Source organism: Podarcis vaucheri, assembly GCF_965113315.1.
Source record: "Podarcis vaucheri genome assembly, chromosome: 7".
Taxonomy (NCBI): Eukaryota; Metazoa; Chordata; class Lepidosauria; order Squamata; family Lacertidae; genus Podarcis; species Podarcis vaucheri.
In genome coordinates, this window is record NC_138765.1 from 10998921 (window position 1) to 11025060 (window position 26140).

The 26140-nt window shown below is 45.8% G+C and overlaps 1 protein-coding gene across 6 annotated transcripts; it reads right to left on the bottom strand.

Annotated features, from left to right (window-relative positions):
• Positions 1–133: 133 nt before the first annotated feature.
• Positions 134–24004, bottom strand: NKPD1 (NTPase KAP family P-loop domain containing 1). Of its 6 annotated transcripts, none has more exons than XM_082231067.1 (5): positions 23600–24004; positions 13157–13639; positions 11050–11302; positions 4136–4267; positions 134–2978 (listed from the first exon to the last, which is right to left on the bottom strand). In XM_082231067.1, exons 2-5 carry the CDS (start codon positions 13199–13201, stop codon positions 1249–1251), a joined length of 2160 nt encoding a protein of 719 aa, XP_082087193.1. In that variant the 5' UTR covers positions 13202–13639; positions 23600–24004; the 3' UTR covers positions 134–1248. The 6 variants fall into 6 exon arrangements, with proteins under 6 accessions (XP_082087193.1, XP_082087192.1, XP_082087194.1 ...); XM_082231066.1 differs by lacking the exon at positions 23600–24004 and adding an exon at positions 18907–19197; XM_082231068.1 differs by lacking the exon at positions 23600–24004 and adding an exon at positions 16362–18440.
• Between the last annotated feature and the right edge of the window lie 2136 nt (positions 24005–26140).

Consider the following 26140-nt stretch of genomic DNA (forward strand, 5'->3'; position numbering starts at 1 on the left):
TTTGAACTGGATTATCCGCTAGTTTTTTTTAAAACTTCCTGAATGTTCTGGTGCACTTGTTAGCTCAAAAAAGAAGAAGCATCAAAACAGTAGAAATGTGTGCTTTGAGAGAAAATACATTCAAAACGTCATATTTAAATGCAAATTCTTGCACAGGTTTATTTTTTTATTTAAAGAAGATGAATGCAGAGTCATCACAGAATCAGTACAAAAGTGGCATGGAGAAGAAATTAGACTGGTTTGACCCTTCCCTACCTGCCAGCAGTGTCCAAAGGGACTGATATGGCAGAAGGCAGAAAGCCCAAAAGTGAGGGGGAGAGAGAGAGAGAACTGGAGCCCTTGCCAGACGGAGCTGCTGTTTCTCCATTTGTGAGATACACACAGCCCTGCTGTAGATGTCGCTCAGCATCCATATTCTCTCCCCTCCACAAACAAAACTTATTTAAACACCTTAAATAATTCAATCAGCTTGTTGCGCAAATCTAAATCCTTCATTGGGTACAGCAGCACTCATTTCCCTTCTCTTCACATTCGTTCCTGTATTCACAGCTTCCATTAAGTTTCGCAAAAAGAACAGAAGGAAGTTCAAATGTGGCCCATTTAGCATCACGTGTGGGAACGCCCGAAGTCTCTCCTAATCCCGTCTCCCGCTGCAGATTGATGTGCGTTCCTCAGCTGATGGTAAATTGGCTTTCAAACTTCCCAGACATCAAGAAGCACTTCCCACCGTAAACTTGTCTGCCACAATGCCCAGTGCCTTTCCCAGAGGATTCTAGGATGTTTAGGCCTCCCCCATCACCCTGCATTGAAGTCAGCGAATTGCTGGGGTGGGGGCACTGACTGGTTTTTCTGCCGTTTCAGCAGCTGTGGTCCAGTAGGTTTTTCTAATTGCATTTTTATTGCTTCCTTTAATTTCTTACATACTGTATTTTGTTGTGTCACAGCCGCATTTCACAGAATTCAAATTGCAGTGCAATAAAACACAGAAGAATAAATAAAAGGTACAGTTGAAAATGTGACGGCTATGCCAGAAATCCACTGACACCGCGGAACCACCTGGGTGAAGCTCACAGTTTGGGAAACCCCACCCTGGGAACACAGCCGACACTCATTCGCTGATCCACACCAAAGGGATAAATGGGCAACGCAGGCAAAATCGTCTCTCAAATAGCTTGTCCACCATGACTGGTCATACCTTATTACAGAACGTTTGATAACCTTCCAACAGACCCCTGTAAACCCTCTGTCTTACACCATCCTGCCTGAATTGGCTGCTTCTCTGCCCTCCTCCTTTTCCAAGGAAGCTGCTTCTTTCTCCTTATCTTTGTCCTTTTCCAGAGAAGCTAATTCTTTGAGGTAGTCCCTTTCCAGGGAAGCCAGGGACCGCAGCTGCCCCATCCGGTACCTTATGGAGTGGTCCAAGTTGACGGTGTACCTCACGTACTTCTCCCCTTCCTTCACGGTGAAAGGGAAATCGTGCCACAAGAAGTTCTCGAAGAGTTCAGGGTCGTTGTCCAACGCCATGATGTTCTGAAGCACCGTATGATGGGAGAAGAGCTCCTTGCAGTTCTCCGCGAAGACGTGCCACATGGTTTCCTCGCCGTCCTCGCCCCCTGTGTGGCACTGCCGCCTGTCCTCCATGCACTGCAGTATCCAGCTCAAGCGGCAAGGCCATTGGTTGGCCATGACGACCCAGGCCGCCACCGACCGGGGGCAGATGGCATGTCTCAAGACATGCTGCTGGGCCATCAGCCGGATAGTGATGGGGATGGTGTTGACGATTCTCTTCATCTGGACAATACTGTCTGGGATGTACCTGGAAAGGGAATCGAATTCGTCATGCAAGCAGTGGAAAGCCTCATGGATGTACTGCACGGCCTGAGCGTCGATCTGTTGTTGGTCCATCTCTGCCGACGCTTCCATGTCTCCCAAGGCCCTTCCCTTCCCTTTGGATCTTTTGATCCCCTGCTCCACGTTTCTCGTGATGATGTTGTACATCAAGTCCTCCCGGCTCTGGAAGGCCTCGTGCAGAAACCTTAGCTTTGCCCTCTGGCCAATTTCCGGGATGGAGAAAGGCAGCGTCACCGTGCGGTTGAGGTAGAGGTAGCCGTTGTCAGCCATGCCCTTCATGCAGCTGGCTTCCTCCAAGCAAGAGACGATGACGCAAGGGTCCACCACCAGGATGAAGATGAAGGGGGCGTTGGTGTCTGAAAGCAGGGTGTTGATGGCGTTCAGGACCCCGATGACTCGTTCTGGGTAGCACATGTCCAAGTTGGTAATCTCAAAGACAATCCTCAGCCGCCGCCTCTCAAAGATCTCCATGTAATACACGAAGTTGGTGAGGAGCGCAATCTCTTTCTTCACAGCGCTCATGAAGCCCAGGTGGCTGGTGAATTTCTCATTGCTGGTCATGCTCTCGATCTTCTTCTTCTGGCTGATGATCAGGTGCTTAATCACCGGAGCAATGGCCACCAAGGCCCCTGAACCGGTAACGCTGGCCAAGGAGGCGGCGAGGATCTTCAAGACAGTGCCGTCCCTCAGCCCTGGCACAAGGTACGCGGTTGTGGCCAGGCCAATGCCAGCTAGCAAGATGGTCAGGAACCCTCCGGCGGCAAACGAGGCTTTCTTTTTGAGCCTCCACTCCTTCTGGCTGAACCCAGAGGCAAAGTGGGGCTTGCTCCCCACCACGTGGTAGAAGCTCAGAGGCAGAGGCCCGAATTGGTGGCGGATGCGGTCGCACAAGGTGGTGACCAGCCCAGCCCACAGCTTGTCACTGCCGGCGTATTCCCAGGCGCTGAATCTTAGGAACATGAAGTCAATGTTCTTCCTCCTGAGATGAACCTCTGTGATGACTGGCTCATAGAACACCAAGTACCATAGGAGGGTCAGGTAGTTCCATCCTTCCGGTATCCGGGGCTTCTCATGTGTCCTCCTGTACTCGTTTTCTTCTCTCCGGATGGTTTCCTTGTGCATGCATTCTGCCAAAGTGGAACAAAAAGCCATTAGCCTTTCAAAAGTGAGATGAGATGTAGGGACCAGCTACTATCCCTCCTCCCTTCAACGTAGAAAGGAGATTCCAACATTCTGGCTGTGAGAGCTGCTCAACAGTGGAACGGACTCCCTTGGAAGGTGGAGGACTCCACTGAAGGTTTTTTAATGGGTTGGATGGCCATTTTTCAGGGATTCTTTCCCTGTGATTCCTGCATTTCAGGGAGTGGGACTAGATGATGCTCAGGCTCCCAACTCTACAGTTTTATGACTCTACACCTTCACTCATCATCACTCTTTTGTACATGCCTGAAGGTAGAGAACCTGGTAGCCTTTTTTATCAGAATGCCCCTTGTATTTAGATCCGAGAAGCTGTTTAATTGAGCCCCTTATTGCCGGGGAGAGCACTGCAGGAAGAATCTGCTTAACTTCCCCCGTCAAGCAAAAGTTCTCTTTGAGTTGGCCGAAGCAGATTACTACACAGCACTTAGGAGTGTGCAATTTGTAAAATTGGCTTGAGGGAAGTGGAAAACACTTACATGCCACTTTAGATGTTAATATTATGTTAATACACGTAAGCCAGTTGTAATTGTATAATTTTTAATCCATATTTTAGTGTGGCTTGATGCATTATGCATGTACGTATTTTACTTTTATTGTCCGTGCATGTGGGACAGCCTGACTGGCAAATGAGCAATACAGTGGTACCTCGGGTTAAGTACTTAATTTGTTCCGGAGGTCCGTTCTTAACCTGAAAATGTTCTTAACCTGAAGCACCACTTTAGCTAATGGGGCCTCCAGCTGCCGCCGCGCCGCCGGAGCACAATTTCTGTTCTCATCCTGAAGCAAAGTTCTTAACCCGAGGTATTATTTCTGGGTTAGCGGAGTCTGTGACCTGAAGCGTATGTAACCTGAAGCGTATGCAACCCGAGGCACCACTGTACATTTGTGCTTGTCTCTTAAATAACAAAATCCTGATTGAATGGACAGGCTAGAGAAAAAGGCCTGTTTATGGCAAAAATCCATGTTAGGAGGCACAGGGGCAGGGCTTTCCTCCCTATTATTACTGAATACCCAAGAAAAACTTGGATTGCTCCCCCACCCCTTCCACCCAGTTGATGCTTTTTTTTTTTTGCCCGGGACTTACTTCCAATATGATCAAGTAGCGAATGCAGGCGGTTTCCACAGGGGGAGTAGAACCCCACTGTGACGGGTGTGGAGGTGTGGCACAATGTCTTGGAAAGGGAGCAGCAGTAAATGTCATCTTCCGTCAGGATATCTGAGGAGAGGAAAAGAATACAGCATTCGTAAACTGTGAACCAGCATAGATAGGGCAGCAGGAGATAACTGGGGTGGCTTTCAGATGACCTGGCTGTCGGCGTTCGTCCTGATGGGTTTGCACAAAGTTTGCAGGGAGGTCAGACAATGTTGGCTGTTTATTGAGCAATCTTTCTGGTCTGTTTTTGGAGAGGTTAGATCAGGTATCGTCAAACCTTTCAGACCTACTTTTAAGCCAGACATGCCTTTGGCGACCCATTTCTTAATTTTTTTACCATATATTTTGCATGGTAAACCCACCTTAGATCAGACCAGCTGAAGACCAGTAGGTGATGCTGTGTGAAACAATTGTTACCCTACACTTCCCAGGGCATTTTGCCGATTCTTTCCTTAGTGCAAAAAGTTAGATTTTGGGTGCGGTGAAGAGGGAAGCAGGTTTGTTGCACAAGAGCAGCAAATCAACTTTTAACCGCAAGTTTAAATGCAAGTTTGCCAGTATGTAACTGAATCCCTGCTGAAAATAGAGAACGCTTGGAAGTGCCCATAATTGGGCAGCATGTTTTAATGCTAGCTGTGGGAACAGGAAAGCCTGCAGTTCTAGAAAAGGCAGGGATGAAAACTGCTCCCTTCCTAAGCGGTTTCTGCAGTGTTAGAAACTCAGATATATAAGGTAGGTGATAATGTGAGCCAGTGTGGTGTAGTGGTTAAGTGTGGTAGTCTCGTAATCTGGTGAACCGGGTTCGCTTCCCCGCTCCTCCACATGCAGCTGCTGGGTGACCTTGGGCCAGTCACACTTCTTTGAAGTCTCTCAGCCCCACTCACCTCACAGAGTGTTTGTTGTGCGGAAGGAAGGGAAAGGAGAATGTTAGCCGCTTTGAAAATCCTTCGGGTAGTGATAAAGCAGGATATCAAATCCAAACTCCTCCTCTTCAAATATCTCCTTAAACCAAACTTACAGTCGCCAGAACAGAATATCTAGTTGTCATTTGATGGGTTGACTATGACTAGTTCAGATGACAACCTTGAGCTTGCTTAAGAACTCTGAGAATAAAAGTCACTTGATCCAGGGATAGTCCACATATATATTGGCCTTTTCTGACCCCCTTTGCTTAAAAGTGTCTGTCCCTGCTCAGGCTGCACAGAAAAAGCATTTTGGTTCGAGAAATCCATTCTGATTGTGGAGATGAAATATAATTGATAGAATTCTGCAAACTGGGGTATTAGTGTGTGAAAACAGGCCAGATCAGTAAAGATGCCAGGCACCATCCATCCTTGCACCCAGGCATCTTCGCTTGGTTGCAAGTGGTTGAAAGCTAGGTGCAAAATGCTCCTGGCGCCTGGCTAATTTCAAACACTGAGTCCTGCAAGGTTTCATCTGGCAACTCTTCTCTTGCAAAGCTTATTGCTAATGGCATGGTTAAGGGGATATTGCAGAAAAATGTGACACTGGACAAACACTGCTCCCTAATACTGTTCCTTTAAATTGTAAGCTACTTTGCACTTTTACTTTCAGTTTCTTATTTGACTCTCAGTTCAGTAAAATGCCAGTTGCACTCTTATGATTAAGGTGACGTGCATAACAGCTTTTGTGTTCCCCATTTAGCCAGCCCCAGGCCCTCCGACTGAAGGAGGCAGGACCGTAATGGCTAAGTGAGAGCAAGCACGGTAGTTAGGTTACTGGAATGTTTTATTAAAATACAAAGATGAAAGAGAAGGGTAAATGAAGTTGTATTGGGAATGCTGGATGTCCCCTATTCCATCCACACCAGTTTCCTGGGCCCACAAATCAGCACGGAGGAACCATTTTTACAGGACTCTTAAAAAAGAATCCCCATCACTGTCTTGGAAACTTAGATAATTATTCAGTGGAATTAATGGCAACTGTAAGCGCTTTTTATAAGTCTTTTTATTTGCCTATTCAGTGACTGAACAGGAAGCTGAGGTGAGCTTTAAAGTCCCTTAATTGTTAGAGACTCTTGGAGATTTCTTCTCCAGCAAAATTAGGTTGTGTACCGATGGGTGGAGTTCGGCGAGCTCCTGTTGCTCGGTCCCTGCTCCTGCCGACCTAGCAGTTTGAAAGCACATCAGAAGTGCAAGTAGATAAATAGGTACCGCTCTGGTGGGAAGGTAAACGGCGTTTCCATGCGCTGCTCTGGTTCGCCACATGCTGGCCACATGGCCATAAAGCGAGATGAGCGCCGCAACCCCAGAGTCGGCCATGACTGGGCCTAATGGTTAGGCGTCTCTTTACCTTTACTTTTACCGATGGGTGGAGTTCAACCGTGAGGTTTGTGAGCAAGGCATACATGCGGTTAGACAATTCCTGGTTCAAAATTCAGGACCAGGAAAAATTTGGCCTCTAGGCGGTCAGTACTTTGCAGAGGGGATTCAAGTGCATATCAGAAATTTAGGTTTGTGCAACTAAAGTACTCTGTCACCTTACCACAGTAAATCACTTCTGCTAAAAGTAAATATTAAAACTTTATATTTATATATTTAAAAACTTAGATATACTAAAATACACTAAATATAAATATACTAAAATAGAGTATAGCTTCTTTTGTTTTATTTTTGCTTCTCATTACAATTTTTGTCATTTGCGGCGCATAGCCCCAGTACTTTTTTTCTGGGGGGACGCAGGGGTACACATACCCCTAAACATTTTGTGAATCTAACAGGAGAAGAAACTTTTTTAAAAAAATAATAATAATGTTAGTTTCTTCTCTAGCACGGTGAATCGTCAGTTCTGTTGCTACCCGTGATGGTGGCCTCATTTCCCTTAATGGTGTTTCCTGATTCTCAGACAGAAGCGAGCGTTTAATGTGTGAAGCAGTGTGGAATGTGGATGTGTGGTGTTTTACTGGTGAAAGTTTGGCCTCCCTGAGGGGCAGTATTTCAAGATGAGTAGGAAAATTACTATTTTTCACCATCATGAGGTCATGCATGCTCTCTGTACTTTTGTCCATGTACCCCTAAACATTATTAAAGAACAAAAGCACCCTAAGATTATTTTGACTCGGGGATGGCACAGATACGTTCCAATGACAGAAACGTGGCGATAGGCTCCTAAATCTCCCGCGTTTCCGCCTTACAACGGAATTGGCTCTGGAATTTCCGGCTGCTTGGCATCATTTCCAGATATTCCTATGCCACAAGAGGGTGTAGTGCATTACTCATGTTGCATCTCCCACCTGGCCCTGTTAATCATGAGGACGTTCAGGGACAAGAGAAGCCTCGCAGGGCGTCTGACATTCTGCCTCTGGGAAATCCTGTCCGGCAACACTCCCCATGTCCACCCAGCCACACAGGCTTATGACGCTGCACAGGTATTCTCCATCAGAAGAGCACAGGGACCTGCCTTATGCCAGTGGATCCCATTGGCCCATCTGGTTGGCAGCTGTCTGTCTTGAGAGTAAATGGAGTCCACCTCCGGGGGTGAAATGCATTAGCAGCACAGCAGGAACCTCCTTGGGCTGCAAGCCTGGGTAGTGTACATAGAGGTCCAGGGCTGTCCAAATGACTATATCAGAGCAATACGTTTGCCACTAGCTTGGCTGCATCTAGCTTAGAATTATCTGTGCTGAGGTTTCAGGCAGGAATCTTTCCCAGTTCTACCTGGGGCTTTCTGTACTTAAAGTACCTGCTGTACCACAGAGAAATATTACGGCGGTTCATAAATTTATTATATTTTAAAAAATGCCTGCTCCAAAGGTCTTATCTTATTACACTAGGGATTATATAGCTATATCTGAAATTTCATGCATATCAGTTAATGCCTTGACCCTGCTCCACTGAATTGAAATTTCGGCCTTCACGACGTAGGAAAACGGCCAAGTAAACAGCTGTTTTCGTGGAGGAGGGTCAAGATATTAACTAATATGCATGAAATTTCAGATATGTCTGGAGTGAAAAGAATGATGAACGCTAGAGGACCAGTTAAGTCCAGTATATTGGCCAGCAGTGGCTGTTGCAGCAACAATCCTTTTACGGTCTGACTCCTCGTTTACCAAAAATGAAGCATCCTGCTCGTGCACATTGCTTGCTCAAGCAACATCAAGGTAAAACTCTCTTTCAAAATGTTGCAAAAGGAATGAAAATAACGATGAGCTCTAGAAGACCAGTTAAGTACAGTATGAAATTTCAGATATAGCTATATAATCCCTAGGGTAGTAAGATAAGACCTTTGGAGCAGGCATTTTTTTAAAAAACGTTTTTTATGAACCGCCCTAGAGCAATAGTCCACGTGCATCCAAGCCTAATTTTGCATACTTGAGGGTTGGCAGTGGGTAGTAAAGCCTCCGTCAACAGGGAATGCCCTGGCGGGAGTGAAATGCGTCTCTTGTCCACAGAATGCTAAGATGCACAACAGCACTTCCTCCCCTGGGTGTTCCTGTAACATCCAGGCCTTCTCTTCTGCACACGCCACCCACTGTAATGGTTTAAAACACATAAATTACATTGCTACTATTCAGGTGTGACCTACATTCCAGAATTCCCTTAACGCTCTGCAAACAGGCATGCAAAAAGTAACAGCAACACACACACACCCATTCAGAAAAAGAGCTACCGCTCCAAACTGGTGGAAAACACCAATATATTCTGTCTCACTTTCATGATGAAAATAATAAAATAGCAAAGGAAGGCTTTCCATCCAGACCCAAAACTGCTTAGCTTCAACAAAGTGGCTGTCCCATGTGCTTTCAGGCCAAGGCATGTTTTAAGACAGACCCTAAATTAACAGAGTGCTGGACTTTGACAGGGTAGATCTTGAGTTCAAATCCTTCCCCTCATCCAGTCATGATTCTCGCCGGTGGCCTTGGGCCACACACCACGCCTCGGCCTAACATACCTCACAGGGCTGTTGTCAAAATAAAATGCAATGCTTCACAATCGCCAATTTCCTCCTGCATTTTTTTTCCAGATTGAGCCTGTTGTTCCTCAAAGAAATAGGAACTTTAGTGCCTAAGAACTGGCTAAAGTCAAGTCTGTGTACGGAGTCTGGGCTGTACCATTCTAAACTGCAGGAAAAGATTCACACTGCTGAATGCTCTTCCATAGCAATAATTCCCTCCACACACAAAATTAGAATGTCAGGGGAAGCTTAGGCTAGGTTTTTTGTGCAAGGATTTTCCCCCATGTAGTGAATTTATTTATATGTGCCCCTATCTGTAGTCTGAAGTAGCATAACCCATGACGGTGTCAGAACCGGGCTTCAGTTTCTGCTGTTGTTGTTGTTGTTTAAATCAAGCAGAAATAATGCAAAATTCAAGTGCAGGAACATCAATCTTTCACATTAGGGATTTGAGGTATAGGCTTCAAAGAAGGGGCTAACTGACCAGGAAGTGGCTCACAAATGAATACAGCAATTACAGCTATGAATTCAAATGATGAAGGGCTTCTTTTTTTTTGAATAAAGAAAAAATTCTTACTGAGGATCTTGTGAAAATAAATATAAAAAGAAATAGATCTAAGTACAAGAGTTTTAAGTGCAAGCACGGCATTAAATTTATAAAAATGGGGCTGCTTTATTAATATTCCTTAAAAGATATTACTCCCAAGGGTATCGCATCCATGCTAGATGCAAGGACTTTCCCCCTCATGTGATGGGAAATTGTTGAAGGTGTAAAGTAATTAAGATAGAAAAAGTGTTCTTAGGAAATCTGCAAAGAGAATTGTTGAGCTGTTAAAACGATGGCAGTTGGATTCAGTAACTTATCCCTGAGTTTGTTTCTGACATAACTTGAAGCGCCACATCAGGAAGCAAAAGCTAGCAATTCAGTTCATAACTTCTGAATGGCAGCCCTAATGCTTGTTGCAAAGTATTTGAAAAAGAAGGAGAAGTTGTTAAGCAACTGAGGGCTTGACGTATTATGCTAATTAATGAAATAACTATTCAAATATGTTTCGGAGGTAAGCACTAATTAACTTCCTACTTACAGAAATTGTTCGCTGCAACAAAACAAAAGTTCTAATTGGCAGTTAACCTTCTGAGAATTATTATTATTTTTTAAATTCAGGTGGTGAGTAGGAAGCCTACTGTATAAACAACTTTTTTCAGTTTCTGTTTAAGAAAACTATTGTTGGGGATCCGAAGAAAGTGGTAAAGTGATACACGTTTTGTTCCAAAAAACGAAGAACAGAAGTCCTGTTGATGCTCAGATTTAACAATTGGAAGATGAAATTCGAAAACAATTCCTACCATTCCAATTTTTAGAGTACCGTATTTTTAGATTCTCTTTTTCCCTCCTAAAAAGTAAGAGGAAATGTGTGTGCGTCTTATGGGGCGAATGCAGGCTGCGCAGCTATCCCAGAAGCCAGAACAGCAAGAGGGATTGCTGCTTTCACCGCGCAGCGATCCCTCTTGCTGTTCTGGCTTCTGAGATTCAGAATATTTTTTTTCTTGTTTTCCTCCTCCAAAAACTAGGTGCGTCTTGTGGTCTGGTGCGTCTTATAGAGCAAAAAATACGGCATATTGGTTCTTTTAACACACGTTTTAATGGGGAGCCAACGGGATTTAAACCTGGGGTACCTAGTTTGAAACCCCCTGTCCGCCACGAAGCTCACTGAGTGGCCTTGGGCCAGTCACCTCCTCTCAGCCGAAGCTACCTCGCAGGGTCGTTGTGATAATAAACCCGGGCAAGGGAGAACCACGGGCACCTGAGCTCAACACGTACCTTAGAGCACAGGCGGGGTACGAACGCAACAATAAATAAACGGGATGACCTGACCCGCTCTCCCATACTACACCCAAACTCAGCTGCCGTGAGTCAGGAAAGGGCTTACCTTTCCGGCTGTGGGATTCCGCGTTCGAGCAATGCGAGCCCTCGCCAGAGCATGGGCAGCCTCCGTCATGGTGGTCTTCGCAGCGATGCAACCTGGTGATCTCGTCGTTGCAGCAGCTCATCGGTGGAGCTGGAGCTGGAGCTAGATCTAGATCTAGAGCAGGAGGTGGAGCTGGAGCAGGAGCTGGAGGTGGAAGTGGAGGTGGTGGAGCTGCAGGAGGCAAACTCACCAGAGTCCCCAGATAGTTGGGACCCTGCAAGAGAGAAAGAGACCAGTCTCAGCAGTTGCCTTAGGCAGCTAAACTTCTTTTCCAAAACTGTATTTCAGGCAGTTGTGTCAGTGTGCCACTGTGGCTGTAATTCTCTCCCTCTTCCCCACCAGATTTTTTTTTGGGGGGTTGGGTGGTGGAATTGTCAAAAAGCCCAAAGGAAGCAATGTGGCGATGTACCTGTCCGGGCAGGTACAGCTGACGAAACAGAAACGACGGCACGCATTTCCTCAGTCTACCCAAGGTTAAAAACCGAGCGGAACGAAATATCCAGGAGGCGTGGCAAAAAGTTGGAACGCATCCTGAAATCTGCCTTCGCATACCAACAAAACAAATTAGCAAGACAAATATCTCAGTCACCTGAGAAAGATAATGGCTCCGCAGCGCATTAAGTGGTTGGTGACTGGTTATTGAAGAGGTGGGAATGTGACGGAGGAGGGCTGAGTCAAGGAAGGCCACACAACCCTGCTCTCCTATCAACTAGAGAGAGCCTTTTTCTTTTTAAACAATACCTTGAAAAAAGGCTGGTGCATTTAGGAGAGCCGATGTATTACGGAAAGCAAGCAAAGTATTTGTTGAATGTCATTTGCTGCCTGCTTTCATCTCCTTTTTCCCAGGGGAGGGGGCAGCGAAGTGCCTTGGGAGTTTCTCTGGTTATATTATGCTCCGCTTGCAAAAATTCAAACCCGTTAAAGGAGAGAATCGGCCACTGGACACCCTGGGGTCCAAATCCAGTCCCCCAAGGACAAGAACCCGCCTGGAGTCGCCAATTCAAAAGGCCGAGCGAGACTGGTGAATATCGAGAGACTTTCTACAGAAAATATGAAGTCTGAGAGGAAGAGAGCTTTTGGCAAATGGCAAAATGGCTTGCTGCAATGTCCTTTTTGAGGGAGACTGCTGTGGGCGGTCGTCCTTTCTTCAAAATAGCTACTCTCAACTCTGCTTTTGATTTCAAAAATACTGGCCCTTTGAGAAGGACTTGGGGACAGAAGGGCGTTGAGTTGGGTGAGGAGCCGAGCCACAATGGAATCTGTCATATTTGGGTTTGAACCAAGACATTGGAACTTAACAATATTGGAACAATTGGAACTTATACATATAAACTTAACAAGAAGAGCCCGACAGAATCCGACCCAGCCATATAAGCAGCCATCACTCTCCCAGGTACTACCAGACTTTAGGCCACATCCATTCCATTTTAGCCCCATTTAATGAGATATGTTTCAATTAATGGTCTATAATACAGTGGTGCCTCGCAAGACGAAAAGAATCCGTTCCGCGAGTCTCTTCGTCTTGCAGTTTTTTCGTCTTGCGAAGCAAGCCCATTAGCGGATTAGCGCTATTAGCGGCTTAGCGGATCAGCTGATTAGCAGCTTAGCGGATCAGCTGATTAGCGGCTTAGCGGCTTGGGAAAAGGGGGGGAGGAAAAAAACCCCGCAGGAACTCGCAAGACATTTTCGTCTTGCGAAGCAAGCCCATAGGAAATTCGTTTTGCGAAGCACCTCCAAAACGGAAAACCCTTTCGTCTAGCAGGTTTTCCGTCTTGCAAGGCATTTGTCTTGTGGGGCACCACTGTAGATAATAAATAAAGTGCATGTACAGAGAGCCTTTCTCTCACCCTTCAACAACTGCCACTGGCCCCACTCCCAAAACATACTTAGAATTAAGGCCTGGAATTTGCCCTTTTAGAAATCAAGTACCACCCATACCTCCCGTAATGACATTTTGAGAACATGGTTTAAAAACAAACATGGGAAGAAAAGCTTGTCACAATTCTCCTATTGCTTTGCCGCACCCCACCACCCTCAAAAAAAAATTGGTTGAGAAGACGTGATGTACCTGGACTCGGGGCAAACATTTGATAGTGTAAGGCGTGAATTGCATGTGGCAAAGATAGCCAGAACCTGGCCTAAGTTATGGACAAGTCTGGAAACTTCTGGAATTCTCTTTTCCCCAAATCTTCCTAGGATGGGCTTCGTTCCCAGGCCTTGGAGTCCTGCGGAGCTTTGCAGAGATCTGGGTGTGTTTGTTTTTTGGTGCTCTATTTTGTGACGAAGAGAAGGAACGGATAGGATGCAGAAAGGAGCAAAGGCTCTGAGATCTCTCAAGGCAGCGAGGCCTTTCCAAACGTCTGGAGAAGGATCCCGGGGTCTTAAGTTATAGGGAGGGCTGCCTCTGGCTAAGGCAAGGAATACTGGGTGTCAATAAGAGCGGCGCTGGCAGATTGGGGAAAAGGCAGCGCGGGCGGTTAGCAAAGTCACTTAGATAACGCAGGCAGGGTCCAGAGAGAAAAGAAGTCCTGATAACACTTTACTGGGGGAACTGGAAAACAAACAAACAAACAGAAAACACCGGTGTAAAAGGACAGAGAGGTTTTGTTTTCCTTACATTAGACCTTGTACAAAGCAGTGAGACATTCAACAAAGCACGCAGAGCTCAATCTCCCTCAGAACTACACAGCCAATCCGAGCCTGTGCTACTGCAACAAAGATGATGCCACTTTGACTGGTTGCTAAGCAACAGCTCCTCCTGCCCCCCCTGGCTAGTTGAGGGAATTAACCCTTAAATTACACGCAGAATGATCTCTGCTGTCGCAATTCTAACACCGACTTGCGCGTTACAGTCCATTGAGAAGTTCCCGCTGAAATGAATGGGAGCTGTGCAAGAGTGGAGCTGGGGCAGGAGAAGCTGCCCCTCGGTTTTGGCTCATATATATGTTAAAGTGATGTGCAGAAATGTATTATATATGAGGAAGTTGCTTTTATTTAAGTGTATATCTGGTAAAATGTGTATATTAGTAGAAATTCCCACTAAAACGTTGATGAGTTCTCATTAGGGCTATTATTATTATTATTATTATTATTATTATATTTTTATTTTTTTAGTGCACCCTGATGGGAAAATGTGTGGAACTGGAGGTTTAAAAAATGAGAAACGGAGAGAAACCAAAACTGTCATTCATCTACCGCTTACTGTGAGCATCCTTTCAAGGACTGTGTAACTGTAGCCGATCTGACACTCGTATGCACACTTTTCCCACACCACAGGCCCACCCCCTGCAACCGGTTGCCTAAAGCAGAATACTACGCCTCTTCCAGCTCAGGTAGCTGGGAGGGAAGCAGCCCACTGTCGCAGGCAACCGTTTAAGGCCTGTTATCCATCAATTTTGTGTTGAGTGTGCCTAAGGGAGCAGGGAACTTCCTGAACATAAACACAGGTGGCCTTGTTAAGCTATTTAATTGTATTATTGGCACTTGAGGAGAATCCTGACTACACCATTTATCTTATGTATTTCCACAAAGGCTGGAGGCTGCTTTTCATTTTCTTCTACGTGGAATTAAACAAGTCAGTTGGGCTGTCATTTGCCTGCTGCTGCTGCGGCGTCCGGCTGGCCACCCACAGCTCAGTCACAAAGGTTAGTTTGTTCCTTCGAGAGGTGAAGGAAGAGATTGCAATGACTCGGCCAGCTAGGCAGATGGGAAACTGCCTGATACGAGGGCAGACATCTATCTTCGTGCTGACTTCATTGACTGGCAGCGACTACGAGGCTTAAGAGTGTTCTGAAGCTTGTATTTAATCTGCTGGCACCCTAAATCAATTAGTTTGCTGTACTAGGTATTCAAATGACTTGGCACTCTCTATTGTGCCAAGTGGAAAAAAAACTCTGTTTTGCGCAGTGAGTAACGCAGTGGTGAGACCGTCATGTGTTCGTGAATTGCCTGGCAAGGCCCCGTGAAGCACTAAGATCAGATTGTGAAATTCTTTATTTCCTTTTGAGGAACATCGGAGGCTAGAAGAAGTCCTTACTGGATCAGACAAAGATCCACGTAACCTAGCGTCCAGCCCAATTGGTGAAGTGCCCCCCCCCGGAGAGCTCATAAACAGAACAGGGTGGGTGACAACTGTCCCTAACTCAGACAGGTAAACTGCATCTCACCCTGGAGGTTCCACTGAACAGCTGCATTGGCAATGATCACTCCATGTGGAACCTCCATGCGGAGAGGCAGTCAACCTGTAAACACCAGATGCTGAAAGCAAGCAATGGGGATGCCTGTTGCCTTGTAGGCTTTTCAGCAACGGAGGCCCTTCCCCATGTTCCCTCGTCACCAGAGATTAAGTAGGTGATTACAGGAGAGACGGGACCTTTTCTGTGGTAGCTCCCTGGCTTTGGAATTCCCTCCCGAGGGACATTTCCCCTCTGTCAACTACTATTGTCATATAGGCTCCACCCCCCCCCAAATAAAATAATTTTTTCCTGATCTTTGACATGAACTGTCATGACTTTTACGTCATTTGCTGGTTTTATTCTGTGTTGCTGCTTTAGTCTGTACCTTATCATTTTATTGTGTATTGTGTACTAGCAACATTGTAATAGGCATGGCTTGGGAATTCTAAGAAACCAACGGATCAGTGCAGTTTTGAAACCAGTGGCTAAAAGTTCAGTCCTCCATCTTGAATCAAAATGGCATCCTATTGTATCTGAACACAGAAGAAAACCTGGTCCTTGATCTCAGGAACCATTGTGCAAAAATGGGTTACAATATCTTAAGAGGTGTCCAAAAGCAAACAGAGAAACAACTTTCCCAAAAAATATAGTAGCTTTTTAATTTCTTGTATACTACCTTGAGGATCTTTAAAAAACAAATAGAAGACTAGTTGGGTTGTTTTTTAACCCACTTAAATAATAAGCCACACAATTAAGTACAGTGGTATCTTGGTTTACGAACTTAATCCATTCTGAAAGTCCGTTCTTAAACCGAAACCGTTCTTAAACCGAGGCACGCCTCCCGCCTCCAGATTCCGTTCTTAGATTGAGGTAAAGTTTGCAAACTGGGACACTACTTCCGGTTTTGCAGAGTTCATAAACCGAATTGTTCGTAAACCGAATTGTTCGTAAACCGAATTGTTCGTAAACTGAATTATTCGTAAACAGGACTGTTCTTAAACTGAGGTACCACTGTATCTGCACATGTGAGAGAATGTTCCTTAAATCTTATACATTGCATACCCATTCAACTATCTTATATTGCTTGCAATACATCACCAAATAGTTGGAGAGGCTGTGGGGATAAAGGGACTTTTTTCCATCTTTGTTGGGAATGCCCAAAGGGTGCCTTATTCTGTAATGAAATCTATCAGGAGACATCAAAGATGATTAAAACACATGTTCAATTGCTCCTCAGTTACCCCTAATAAATATGTGGACAGATACTATGTGGACATTTCACCAAAATGAACTTCTGACATGGATGCCCGCAGCTGCCAGGATCTCTATGGCACAACAATGGAAAAATCTGATTATACCATTACGGTATAAAAAATCTATAGAATTTAGGTATTGCTGATAAAATAGTGCATAGGTTACAGGTCTCTAAGGGACAGGTAGATTCTGCTCATGTCTACTCAACATTGTGGGACTTTATGACATATCGTTTTAGTTTCAGGTTTTCAAGTATGTCATGATCCTAAATTAGGTGTTACTACTTATTACGCTTAGGTTATGTGTGCCCTGTTGTTAGTTGGACATATTATGGGTTTTTTTTGTTTTTGTTTTAATTGTTCATCTCTGTGGTTCTATAATAATTTGAAAACCAATAAAAAATAAACTAGCGAAAAGAGAGAGAGAAAAATCCAGCTGACCACTGTTGGAAGCAGGAAACAGGGACTGATGGGGACGTCAGTCTAATGAAGTACGGCTCTTAGGAGCATAAGGGGAAAGGGCAAGGAGAAGGGAAAAGGCAAAGGAAGTTTTAAGTGCTCAGAGTGGGCAGGCCTCATCAGAGCTGGGTGGTGTAAAAGGATGCAAAGGCGTAATTAACCGCACCAGCTGGAAATGCTACAGACTGACAGAAAAACACTCAGAAAATCAGGTGTGGCAGCCACACTCCTCAGCTGCTGTCTTTCCTTTCCAGCTGGGAAGAATGGAGCATGACTAAGGCTGCGGAGGAGGCGTCCCAGTTTTCAGGGCCATTATGGGACGCCAGGATTTTAATTACCAGTGACGAGAGCTTATCGATTAAGAGAGAATTTCCTGCTTTCTCATCCTCCTCTGCTGCCCTCTACTGCTAGCGTGGTTGAAAAGCGGCAAGGAAACATTCAGAATGCACAAATAACAAATATTACATTTGCATACCTGACTCTACAAGCTCAGACTTAGCCGTTATTCAGGCTGACCTGTGCTTTTAAACAGCTGCGGGACAGGCAGAAATACAGCAGGTGAAGCCTCTCCTCACCCCCACGTTACTGGCTGGGGAAACTTCATTTCATTTAGCTCAATTGGTAGAGCATGAGGCTCTTAATCCAGGGGCTGTGAGTTCGAGCCCCGCTTTGGGCGAAAGATTGCAGGGGGTTGGACTAGATGACCACGGTGGTCCCTTCCGACTCTGCGATCCTATGACCTTGCTCACAAGTTAATGGGAGCTGCGGCTGGCTGAGGTGTGAAGGACACCTGGAGAGAAAAAGCCATTTTGCCAGCAGCAACAGCAGCAGCCTAACCTGCAAGCCAAGGTCACAGCTGGGTGCAAAAAGATGACCATTTACACCCAGTGTAAGGTAGTCTCTATGGGAGTATATTATGGGGTGTCAGAGTTTTTAGGGGGCTAACCAGGCTGGGATAGCTGGGATAACAGGCTTGTTGGTTTCTGAATGTCTGATGTAGATTTCCAATTTCGTTGTTCGGTATGGGACAATGATAATAAAGATTATCGTATGGTATCGTAACTCCCATGCGGTCGCCCTGTGCTGTCTTGCCGAAAAGAGCAAGGGGAATTTACTACTCTGTGTTTCTGGTCTTGTGGGCAGAATTCTACCGCCTCTCAGCGCCTGGCCGGAAATGTGAGGAAGCAGCTAGAGCATGGTAAAATTGGCTTCGCCGTTTGCCAGCGTGGCGTGAACAACCACCTTACCCAGAGGCCCCTTCTCCATTACATTTTGGTGACAGTCCTCCTGCCCGAGTGGTGTATCCACTTCCAGTGGTAAAATATAGGTAAAGGTAAAGGGACCCCTGACCATTAGGTCCAGTCATGGCCGACTCTGGGGTTGCGGCGCTCATCTCGCTTTACTGGCCGAGGGAGCCGGCGTACAGCTTCCGGGTCATGTGGCCAGAATGACTAAGCCGCTTCTGGCGAACCAGAGCAGCACACGGAAACGCCATTTAGCTTCCCGCCAGAGCGGTACCTATTTATCTACTTGCACTTTGATTTACTTTCGAACTGCTAGGTTGGCAGGAGCAGGGACCGAGCAACAGGAGCTCACCCCGTCACAGGGATTTGAACCGTCGACCTTCTGATCGGCAAGTCCTAGGCTCTGGTTTAACCCACAGCGCCACCCGCATCCCTAGGTAAAAAATAGGACGCCCTTAATAACCGATTATTCACGCCTTTCTGGACAGCACCACAAACTGTGCCTGAGGGTGGGCACGTCACTCTGCCGAATTGGATGACCAGCCCTTTCGCCCTCCGAGGGTGACGCCTCACTTAAATGGCCGGCTGCCTTCACTCGCCCAAAGGGCATATGTGGCGAGGTGTATCTGAGGTCCTACCAAATTTCCCATCTGACAGCCGCAAACCCAGAAGCATCTCCAGACTTACCCTAGATCATATCAAGGGCCTTTGGGTGTCAGCAGAGCCAAACTTTCTCAGGGTCTAAAAATCCTCATGTGGCCTCGGCACTCGGAAGTGCCGAGAAGGCTGCTCCAGATGCTCTCGCTGCAGCTCTGAGAGGGAATCGTGCTTTATTCCCTTCAGGATCCTTCCTGGTACTTAAAGAAGAGGCAGGCAGGCAGTTGGGGAACATTCCTTCCTCGCAGCCTCCACCCCTCTTCTGCGGGCTGAGGATTGCAGGAGCTCCCTCAAACCTCCCCTGACCTGTTTTCGTGGGCCGGGTTGCAACAGGCGGGGGGAATGTGGGGGCGGACTTGGCCTCACCGGTAAGGGACACGGGGTTCACGCGAGTGCCGTGGTGCCCGAGGGCAGGAAACCAGCCTCTGCCAAATTCTGTGATTATTTCAGTCTCCTGTGTTAATATGCATCTTTCTAAAGAAGAAGCTTTCATTTTCATTAGGTCTCCCTATAATTTGTAGCATGGACCCAGGCACCCCAGGTTTTGCAAAGAGAAATCAATCTATTTGGCACATGCAAATCATAAGCAAATGATACATAATTGATTGTGCTTATTCCCGTTCCCCAAACGCATTGGGTTTCCTCTGCGCTGAAACGAACGGGGTGGAATAACAAAACGTCAATGTAATTTACATGAACTTTCGTAAGTTAGTAACTTTGCCACAGCAGACCGTAAGACTTGGGGCACATTGAATTTTTCAACTTTCAAATTCCCGGAATGAGGGGAAATGGAAACAGGAACGCAAATTGCACACCATTGACGGAGGTCAGTATTGGAAACTGCCCAATCAAATATGTATGGTATTGAGTGTTGTTGTTGTTTTAGTCTGCAAACGCTATGCAAATAATTACATTATTTACTGCATTGGTTTTCATGTTTCTCCTCTGCTGAAGTGCTTAATTACACAAATAACGCTAGTTTCTGCCGACAAAGGTCCGTATGGTTAAAGCTATGGTTTCCCCAGCAGTGATGTAATGAAGTGAGAGCTGGACCATAAAGAAGGCGGATCGCCAAAGAATTGATGCTTTTGAATTCTGGTGCTGGAGGAGACTCTTGAGAGTCCCATGGACTGCAAGAAGATCAAACCTCTCCATTCTGCAGGAAATCAGCCCTGAGTGCTCACTGGAAGGACAGATCCTGAAGCTGAGGCTCCAAGACTTTGGCCACCTCAGCAGAAGAGAAGACTCCCTGGAAAAGATCCTGATGTTGGGAAAGATGGAGGGCACAAGAAGAAGGGGACGACAGGACAAGATGGTTGGACAGTGTTCTCGAAGCTACCAGCATGAGTTTGACCAAACTGTGGGAGGCAGTGGAAGACAGGAGTGCCTGGTGTGCTCTGGTCCATGGGATCACAAAGAGTCGGACATGACTAAACGAGTAAACAGCAACAACGCTAGTTTCAGACACAGTGGATAGAGAGACGAATAATTTAGGTTTTAGCAGAAGCTGACCTGTAGCAAAACTGATTGTGACAAATGCATTACTGGATGGAAATGGCTGCCTCGTTCCACCGCTTATCTGAGGAGCAGCTCATATGGTGTCTTCATTTTTCAAGGCTCCTCGCAGCAGCTGCATCCGGACAATCATAACTTGGCTTTATAAGCCAAGATAGGAACATAGGAAACTGCCTTCCACTGAGTCAGACCACTGGTCCATCTTGCTTGGTAATGTCCACACTGGCTGACAGCAGCTCTCCAGCTTTCCAAAGAGGGAAAGCTTCCATCCCCTTGCCTGGAGGTGCCTGGGATCAAAGATAGTGCTTTGAAAGGGACTTCACAAGACCCTCATCATCAGCAGGACAAAAAGGTCACCGGATGTCTTTGTAAGACCAGGTGACTGATAGGTGGCCAGAGCCACCCACACCTATCAAAGCTCATAATCCAGCTCCCCACCCCTGGTTTAATCTACGGAAGTCTTCCTTGTTACTTTGCCATCTGACACAAAAGGAAGAATCGAAGGGGCTGTGTCCTTGGCCGAAACACTGAATGGGCTGAGATATTTTTTTAAGCTTTATGGTTTTATTTTGAATACCAGGGTTGTGAGTAAGTTCATCAAGCCATCAGAAATACATTGATGAATACAGGCTCCCGCCCCCTGCGCTTACACACACCGGCTTATGCTCACGGCACTGGGAAAGAAATGAAATAATTCGACCCAAGCCTGGAAACGGCAGGAGAGAGCTGGAGAGTCCTTGTGGCTCGTGAGGAGACCCTCCCTGGAGCCCGAAGATGACGTCAGTGAGGGCAGAGGAAGCCCTGAAGAGACCAGAGGTGCAGCAGGGCTTTGTTTGCACTGCTCAGCCTCCCTGCCTAACAGCTGATGTGTGGGGTAGCGCAGCTACCACAGCCACTTTCCCACACATCCTCCTACCTCCTGCCAGCCCCAGAGCTTCAATTCTAGTTGTGGATAATTTTGGATACAGTATTTTTGGTATAGATTGAAGAGAGCAACAGAGAGGGTGTTTAGAGGGTGCTCCTCACTTGGCGTGATTTCACTTAGGCGTGTGGGAGCTGCGTAAGTGAGGGGACGCTTGTATTGTTGTACGCTTGTATTATTACAAGTATTAATAGTATTATAATAGTATTATATAGTATTATAATAGTATTAATATCATATGTACTAGCAAACTCAAAAGCGGGAGGGGAATGTTAATCATATATGGTGATAAAGCAAGCGTCCCTTTGTAAAACATCAAAAAATTTTGGGTCAGTTATGTAAAAAAGAAAGGAGATCCTGTAGCTAGATAAGAAAAAAGGCCTGCCTAGACCCTACATCCCATTTCCCATAGTGACCAACCAGATTCCCATAGGAATCCCCCAAGCAGTGTATGAACACAACGGCGCCCCCTGCTGCTGCCCTCCAGTTATCGACATTCAGAGGCATCCTGCTTATACTGTTTGTGTTATGATATTTATATATATTTGTTTTAAGTCTCCCCGAACACCTTTGGAGAAAGGGTGGTTTTTATAAATATTTCAAATGTTTCAACTTCTAAACGCCTGCCGGGAACTTTTCTATTCCTCCAGGCCTATGCAGGCAATTAAGAACACGTATTTCTACCATGATTCATGTCTGCTTTTAACTTTTAAAAATGGTTTTTACTGTACAGTTGTACAACTACCTCTGATTCAGGAGGCTTACATGATTAGTTGCCACTGAAAGTTTTTCCTCCAGGAATTTTGACTCATCCCCTTTGAAAGCTGCCCAACTTTGAGGCCACTGTCTGTAGTCCAGTGCCACCTAGTGACATAACAATATATTGTAGGGATGAGGAACCGGTGGTCCAGCTGCCATCAACTCCTTCCAGCCCCAGACAGAACAATTCAGTGGTCAGGGGTGGTTGGAGCTGGGAGTCCAGCAACATCTGAGGAGCCACAAGTATAACAGTACTATTTGCACAGGTAGGTATCAGAACACAAGGGGTTTGATCCAATTCTGCAGCTCTGCTTCATATGTTCATGCAACAGGCCGTCTTTGTCAACTCCCCTCCCCTCCAGCCCTTCAAAATCCACTCCAGAGGATTGGAGGACACCCACACACACACAAAGAGCAGATTTGGGTGGCACACAGTGGGATGGGAAGAAACGGCAGTCCTGTCGTAAGAGCAAAACTCAGCTTGTGCAGCGTTGTATACAACCCAGAGTCTTCGCCTGATAAATAAGGACAATTTGTACTGATATATTGGGGCTATGTTAATCTGAAGAAAGTGCATGGGAGCATTTCATTCAATGCTGAAGTCTCAAGTGTCATTCAAAAGCTCATCAGTTTTAATAGAGCTAGGAAGCATCTGGTAGAATAAACCATTCTTTCTTTAAATACGCTGGATATTAAACCCTAAATAGCCTGAAACTGTTCAGTATCAGATTTCTGGGTTTTTAAAATCTGTTTTATTTATTGCATGTATACCATCGTACTCTACGGATATTTGCTAAGGATTAGGTAAAGGTAAAGGACCATGACAGTTAAGTCCAGTTGCAAACGACTCTGGGGTTGCGTCGCTCATCTCTCTTTACTGGCCGAGGGAGCCGACTTTTGTCTGCAGACAGTTTTTCTGGGTCATGTGGCCAGCATGACTAAGTCGCTTCTGGCAAAACCAGAGCAGTGCATGGAAATGTCGTTTACCTTCCTGCCAGAGCGGTACCTATTTATCTACTTGCACTTTTTGGTGTGCTTTCGAACTGCTAGGTTGTCAGGAGCTGGGACCGAGCAACGGGAGCTCACCCCACTGCGGGGATTCAAACCACCGACCTTCTGATCGGCAAGCCCAAGAGGCTCAGTAGTGTAGACCACAGCGCCACCTGTGTCCCTTTGCTAAGGGTTAGCAGCCTGCAGATTTTGCCCTATTAACTAAATAAAGTTTAAAGGTTATCATAAGCTGAGATGTGCATTTCATTCATCACCTGGCAACAGACTACTTTTCAACAATGGCTCCCAGTGCAGGATATATCTCAGACAGGAGATATGATTGCTCGAAACACAGCAGCTTGGAACAAAACGTGAAAAATGCCCTTCTTCTGGCAGCCTTTGCCAAACATTTGGGGTCTTCCAGATGTTTTGGACCACAACTCCTATCAGCCCCAGCCAGTCCAAAACACCTGGAAGGCTCCATATTGGCCAAGGCTGTTCCAAAGTCTTTTGTGATAGAGTTGCGGATGTTCCTACCTTTGTGTTCTCCTCTGCCTGGGTTTTCCTCCCCTCCGAATTCATTTAAACCGCTTGATCCTTGCTCTCACTGTCCTTCTCCTGTTCTCATGGAAGATCCCTCTTCCCCAGCTCTTCTTGTGTCCTCCTGCTCTGCTGGCTCTCTCACACACACGTGCAGACATCCATTTGGCTTCTTTATTTAATCCCTCACATGCCTTCGGTTGCTACCATGAGTTTGCAGGGGGTGGAATGCTGTGAGTAACACCCTGAGCCGCGTTAAAAGTGGAACCTTCTCCAATCAAAATAATAATTACTTGGTGTCAAGTAGAAATTCAAGCTCGGCGAGGGATGGAGTTAGACGCTTGCAGAAGAGGGAGGAGGAGGAGGAGGTGGTGGTGGTTGTGGTGGGGAAGAAATCACCTTCCTTCCTTGGAATGTGAGTCAGGAAGAAGACATTTATTTCACTGATTCAGAGTTCGGAGACTCCCATATTTTTTCCCTTGTCATACCAGCAAAGAATTAAATTATTGTTTTGTTTATTAAATTTGTATGGTACTGCCCTTCATCCGGACATCTCAGGGCACTTCACAACATAAGGGATACTTCTTTTCTCTCAATGTCCAGGAGTAGATGCAAGAAACACTGGAATGACCACGAGCGACTCATTCAAAACCATGAGCAGGATGTGTGGACAATGGGCTGAGCTGAATCTAGGAATGTGCAGAGCTGTCCATGTTTGTTTCTCATTTCCCATTCTCCATATTTTTGAATCACTTTGCACGAGAAGACAAACCTAGACAGCATCTTAAAAAGCAGAGACATCACCTTGCCAACAAAGGTCCGTATAGTTAAAGCTATGGTTTTCCCAGTAGTGATGTATGGAAGTGAGAGCTGGACCATAAAGAAGGCTGATCGCCGAAGAATGGATGCTTTTGAATTCTGGTGCTGGAGGAGACTCTTGAGAGTCCCATGGACTGCAAGAAGATCAAACCTCTCCATTTTTAGGGAAATCAGCCCTGAGTGCTCACTGGAAGGACAGATCCTGAAGCTGAGGCTCCAAGACTTTGGCCACCTCATGAGAAGAGAAGACTCCCTGGAAAAGACCCTGATGTTGGGAAAGATGGAGGGCACAAGGAGAAGGGGACAACAGAGGACGAGATGGTTGGACAGTGTTCTCGAAGCTACCAGCATGAGTTTGACCAAACTGCGGGAGGCGGTGGAAGACAGGAGTGCCTGGCCTGCTCTGGTCCATGGGGTCACAAAGAGTTGGACACGACTAAACAACTTGCACGAGAAAAACAGAACGCCTGAAAATTCATCAGCTCATTAGTGTGAATTTCTCCAAATACTGTATGCACATGTTTCTATGTAATTTCTCCTAATTTACATATTTTGCAAAGCAATTTCCCCTAATGTACTGGACATTTTGGCGCTATTTCCACTGTACATGCATTTGTATGGGAGAATGTGATGCTGATGACCAATACCAAGGCCCATGCGGCTTGAGCACAGATTTATGGAAGCAAATTCGGATTGAATATCCTTTATTAGGCATATCAAACATTATCAAACAGACACCGTATACAAATTGTGCAAAATACGAGCTCAACATAACAAGGTTTGTCCCAGTCAGATCTTTAACTCCAGAGAAAATCAATTTGCATAAATAATACAATACAACACTACCACATCACCGATCAGTTAAGAACCACTAAATCTCTTTATATTGGCCCAGTCTTTCTACATGGACAGCACTCAAAAATTCAGCCACTTTTAAAGTAATTTGATCATTCCTGTCCGAGAGCAGGTCCAGAACCGTTGGTAGCATAGAACTGAGCCTGTTGAGTTGTAAGGCCTCTAATAATTGTCTTCTGGCATAGATGCCAAAATCACAAGAAAAGAAAATATGCTCCAAAGTATCAGGTTCCTGTTTACTACATTTGCAGAGACGCTCTGATTCTGGGAGAGCTAAATATCTATGGAAGCGAATTGTGGGCAGCTTCTACCCAACAGAAGCGACATCTCCAAGCCTTCCATTTGCAGTGTGTCGGGAATCATAGAATCATAGAATCATAGAGTTGGAAGAGACCACAAGGGCCATCGAGTCCAACCCCCTGCCAAGCAGGAAACACCATCAGAGCACTCCTGACATATGGTTGTCAAGCCTCTGCTTAAAGACCTCCAAAGTAGGAGACTCCACCACACTCCTTGGCAGCAAATTCCACTGTCAAACAGCTCTTACTGTCAGGAAGTTCTTCCTAATGTTTAGGTGGAATCTTCTTTCTTGTAGTTTGGATCCATTGCTCCGTGTCCGCTTCTCTGAAGCAGCAGAAAACAACCTTTCTCCCTCCTCTATGTGACATCCTTTTATATATTTGAACATGGCTATCATATCACCCCTTAACCTCCTCTTCTCCAGGCTAAACATGCCCAGCTCCCTTAGCCGTTCCTCATAAGGCATCGTTTCCAGGCCTTTGACCATTTTGGTTGCCCTCCTCTGGACACGTTCCAGTTTGTCAGTGTCCTTCTTGAATTGTGGTGCCCAGAACTGGACACAAA

Excerpts from the sequence above, each read along its gene's own strand:
- NKPD1 (XM_082231064.1), bottom strand. The coding sequence starts at position 11,638 with ATGCGAAGGCAGATTTCAGGATGCGTTCCAACTTTTTGCCACGCCTCC. Across the intron at positions 11,303-11,497 it reads AGCTGTACCTGCCCGGACAG|GGTCCCAACTATCTGGGGAC; the intron begins GTACATCGCCAC and ends TCTCTCTTGCAG. Across the intron at positions 2,979-4,135 it reads GCTACTTGATCATATTGGAA|AATGCATGCACAAGGAAACC; the intron begins GTAAGTCCCGGG and ends CCACTTTGGCAG.